Raw genomic sequence first — 4,164 nt, forward strand, 5'->3', positions numbered from 1 at the left:
CTTATAGGGGCGCCCCCAAGGGTCTTCGTTAAGGGAGCTTATTAGCTCCTCCCACGCTTTCTCCTTGGCAGTCTTGATTGCCGCCCGCAAAGCTTTCCTTCTTTGGCGGTACTCCTCCACGAGTCTCTCCTCCTCCGCAGGTGGAGTTCCCCTCCTCCTTCTGGCCCGCAGGACGGCTCTCCTGGCAGCCACCGAGGATTTCCTCAGCGCGTCTATCTCTTCCGACCACCAGTAGGCCGCCCTGCGGGCGACGAACCTGGCGCGCGGCATAGCGGCGTCGCACGCACTCGTCAGCACCCGCTGCACCTAGCCTCCTCTTCCACTGTGGGCGCAGGGTCCGGCTGCGCCCACAGTGCCGCGATTAGGGACTCCTTAAGTTTGTCCGGGTCCAACTTATCTGCCATCCACCTAACCATTCGCTCTTGCGATCTCCTCCTCCCATTCTCCCATGCGAACTTTATGTGGATGGGAAGATGGTCGGAAAGCAACTCAAGGCCATCCACCACCCCCCATCCACTTATCCTCCTCGCGGCCGCAGGGGAAGTCCACGTCAAGTCGACGATTGACTCCCCCTGCGGCCTTACGCAGGTGCTGACGTTCCCTACATTTTCTAGGTGGAGGCCTAGGCGCGCGGCCCAGGCCTCCACGTCTGCCCCCTTGGCGTCCGGCCGCCGGGAACCCCAAAGTGCCGATTTGGCATTGAAGTCCCCGGCGACCAGAATCGGTCCGGGGAGATACTCCCGGACCAAGTCCTCCAGCTCCTCAAGTCTCGCGTCCGCTTCGGCACGGGTAAGGCTGGGCCTCAGGTAGACCCCGATTATAAACAGGGGCCCCCATTTGGCCACCACCCAGCCCTCCCCGGCCTTGAGTTTCGAGAAGGGGGGAACCCTCTCCCCCGTTCTCCTCCAGACGATCGCCGCCGAGCCGTCCGTGCTCCCCGCCCAACAGGGGCTCTTAGGAACACGGTACGGCTCAGCGACGATGCCAAGTCCGCAACCACGCTCCGCCAGGCTGTGGAGGAACAGATCCTGAGCCTGGCGGGCGTGGTTGAGATTCGCCTGGAGCGCCGCTAACGCCGTGAAGGCGACGCCTTCCCAGCCTCCTCCTGGCTGTTGCTTTCCTTAGGGTGTGTCCCTTGCGCCGCCGGCTCGGTCTCCATAGGCTCACCTTGCTGCCTAGACTGGCCTACTGTCTGCTCCTTTTCCCGGCCTTCTTCTCTGCTCTTCCTGGCTGCCCTCTTCTTCTCACCCTTGCTCGGGAGTCGGCACGCTGCCCCTCCAGCCTTGTGGTTGGAGGGCAGTCCTCTCCCCTTGCATACTGCGCAGTTGGGGGTCTCGGTACACCCCTGCGCCTTATGCCCATCTTTGCCGCACCGATAGCATAGCATGCTCCTATCGGTGTTGCTCCTGCACTGCGCTCTAATGTGCCCCCTCTCCAGGCACCTGTAGCATACTAACGGGCGGGGGTCGAGCAGCTCCACCCTGCACGACACCCAGCCCAGCCTTATTCTCCTCATCTCGGCTGTTCTCCTCGCCACCTCGAGTCCACACTGGATCCAACATGTACCCATTCCGCCGGGGGTCCGCCGGATGGGGCCTACCTTTATGTCGTCCGGGAGCCCACCTCCAGCCTTCGTCACCGCAGCCCGAATCTCTTCTTCAGAGACGGATTCATCTAGATCCTTAAGCCGGATCTCCGCCCTTTTTTCGGGGCGGGTGACCTTCACGCCCTTGCCCTCCCCAACTGTTTTTATCCTGGTGGCAAGCGTGTCTGCCTTGGCCTTGGCTTCGGCACCTCCCGAGATCTCGAGCAGGGTAGCCCCGTTCAGGGCTTTCCTGCTCTTGACCTTATCGATTCCTAGGTCCTCCAGTTTGATTTGGGACCTTAGGAATCTCATTCCCTCGGCTGCCTGTCCTTCCGGGAATGAGATCGCCACCGCGGCGGTTTTGGGCGACCTCCTCTTCGGCTGCTCTTTTTGCCCCTTCTTCTCGGCTCCGGTGGTGGTTGCCGCAGTCACAGGCTTCCCGGATTTCGCCACCGGGCTTTGCTCCTTGTTCACCTGCTTCTTCCTCCCCTTTCTCACCACCTCCGCCCAGGAGGTAGTTGGCTTGGCTAGAGCCGGGGTCCTCTTTTCCTCCTTGGAGGGCTTCTTTTCCTCCTTCGGCATCTTGGTCTCCTTGTTGCTTCGGACGATCCGCGCCGCCGTCTCTCTCGCCCTCATCCTCACCTTGTCCTTAACCTCCTCCACGCTGGTAACGACTGGGAGTCTCTTCCCACTCTCCCCCTTTCCTTTCGGGATTCGGCTCAGCGCTCCCTGGCACCTAGTTATTAAATTTTCCAGGTTGCGCTTCACCTTGTTTGAGTCCCCGCAGACCACCTCCCTTATGGAGACTCCCTCCATGACTCGCCTGATGCCCTCCATGGCATCTTCTTCGGGCGGATCCTCCAGCGCTTTACGCTCTCCCCTCAACGTTGGTCGATGGACGGTATCGTCGGACCTATCCGCCGTCTCCAGCTTTCCCCTCTTAGCGGCCACTTGTTTCCGGCCCTGGGCCTTGGGCTTCTCTTGTTTCGCCAGCTTTACTGGCTTCCCCTTGTTTTGCGCTCGGGCACTGGCCTGGGAAGAAAGGTTTGCCCCCTGCCGCACGTCAGGCATCTCCAGCACTACTTCGGGCATTTCCTCGACCGTGGCCACTTCCTCGACAGTGGCCATTTCCCTTTCCGCCTTCTTCTCCGCCGCTATCCTTGCGGCTCTCTCCTCTTGGAGGAGGGCCGTCAGCTTCTCCACCTGGTCTTCCAGACTCCTGACCCTCGCTTTCCACCTCTCGATCTCCTCCAACGCCGTGCTGTTGGGGCCCGCTGACTTTGTGGCCACCACCGTAGCCGCCGCTCGTAGCGTCGCGGAAGACGCCTTTAGGTCCCTTACGTATGTGCCTTTTAGGTTCGACGACCTTTCGGCAACCTTGACCACGACATTTATGTTTTCCAACATTTCTGCCGCCATCTCCTCCTGGCTGAGGGACTCCATGCGACGAATGGTATCCTTCTCAGGCTTCGCGCTTCTTGGGGCCACCCTTGGGTTAACCACCTCCTCCAGTGCCTTCTTCTCCGCTTTGAGCAGCCGGATCTCCCTTATGCACTGTTCCTTCTTCCTTTTTATTCCCTCAAACGTTTTAGGGGCCCTCCCTCTCCTCTTCCGTTTTCCCGTTATATGGTCCACGGAAGAGATCGATGACTCCTCACTGTCTGTGTGGGGGACATCGTCCTCCCTATCCTCCTTCTCCGTGTCGGACCAATCTGAGTCCGGGAGCGGGAGGTTTTGGATCTTCTTAGAGGACCGCGGCCCTGGCCTGTTCCGCAATCTCTTAGCCAGCACACTGACTCCCTCGCGTCGGGTCTCTCCTTGGGGCTCTGCCAACCCACCTCCCTTTGTCCCCTTGGAGCTGCCCGCTTCGCCGTCTTTAGTCTCCGCATGGTTTTTTGTGTTTTTTGGCTTCATAATGGCAGTTGTGGTTTACTCCGGTTCGCCCATCATGGGACCCCCACCGCGGTGGGGGTGCTATCCCCGGTTAAGTAAAACCCTAGTTAAGGGCCGGGAAGCGGAGAAGCCGCTTGTCGGGGAGCCACCCCTATCCCGGCCAGTGACTCTATGAAAAGGGTTCCTGGAGACGGCCAGGTCCACCATTATGTTAAAGGATTATCCTCACCCCAGGGACGGGACGCGTGCCGATCCGATCGGTCGCTCACCCCGCCCCCAGGCTAGAGCTTGCCGAGGAACTCTCCCCCTCAGCTGGGTACGGGGGGTCGGCGGCTGACCGGCCCCCCCACACCCGCGCCCGGACTGCCGGCTTCAACTCCCTGATAGGCTCCAGACGGACGAGACGGGAGCGGTTTTCCCACATTGAACATGCCACTTCCTGCGGATCGATCGGAATTAACCTAGGGTGTAATTTTCCTTCCTTAATACATGTTACATAGTCTAATGTGTCTGTCACGTCGCGTGTTAGATCGTTGATAATTGCATTGAACAAGGTGTAGTGTTCTGTGTTCGTCTAGGTCGTGTCGTCGAGTATGCGTGACCAGTGTACTTTTAACTTTTTCCATTAAGTTTTTTAGGGTGTTTTCATTTTCTTCGATGACTTGTTCCAGGTTGCTGATGTGCCC

At 59.4% G+C, this 4,164-nt stretch overlaps 1 protein-coding gene across 1 annotated transcript; it reads right to left on the bottom strand.

Moving 5' to 3' along the window:
• Positions 1-290: 290 nt before the first annotated feature.
• Positions 291-3,499, bottom strand: LOC105556185. Its single transcript, XM_012003267.1, has 2 exons — positions 1,168-3,499; positions 291-1,120 (listed from the first exon to the last, which is right to left on the bottom strand). Exons 1-2 carry the CDS (start codon positions 3,497-3,499, stop codon positions 291-293), a joined length of 3,162 nt encoding a protein of 1,053 aa, XP_011858657.1.
• Between the last annotated feature and the right edge of the window lie 665 nt (positions 3,500-4,164).

Source organism: Vollenhovia emeryi, unplaced genomic scaffold (assembly GCF_000949405.1).
Source record: "Vollenhovia emeryi isolate VEMERY1.0 unplaced genomic scaffold, V.emery_V1.0 DF940251.1, whole genome shotgun sequence".
Lineage (NCBI taxonomy): Eukaryota > Metazoa > Arthropoda > Insecta > Hymenoptera > Formicidae > Vollenhovia > Vollenhovia emeryi.

Excerpts from the sequence above, each read along its gene's own strand:
- LOC105556185 (XM_012003267.1), bottom strand. The coding sequence starts at position 3,499 with ATGAAGCCAAAAAACACAAAAAACCATGCGGAGACTAAAGACGGCGAA. Across the intron at positions 1,121-1,167 it reads AGGCCAGTCTAGGCAGCAAG|GAAAGCAACAGCCAGGAGGA; the intron begins GTGAGCCTATGG and ends ACACACCCTAAG.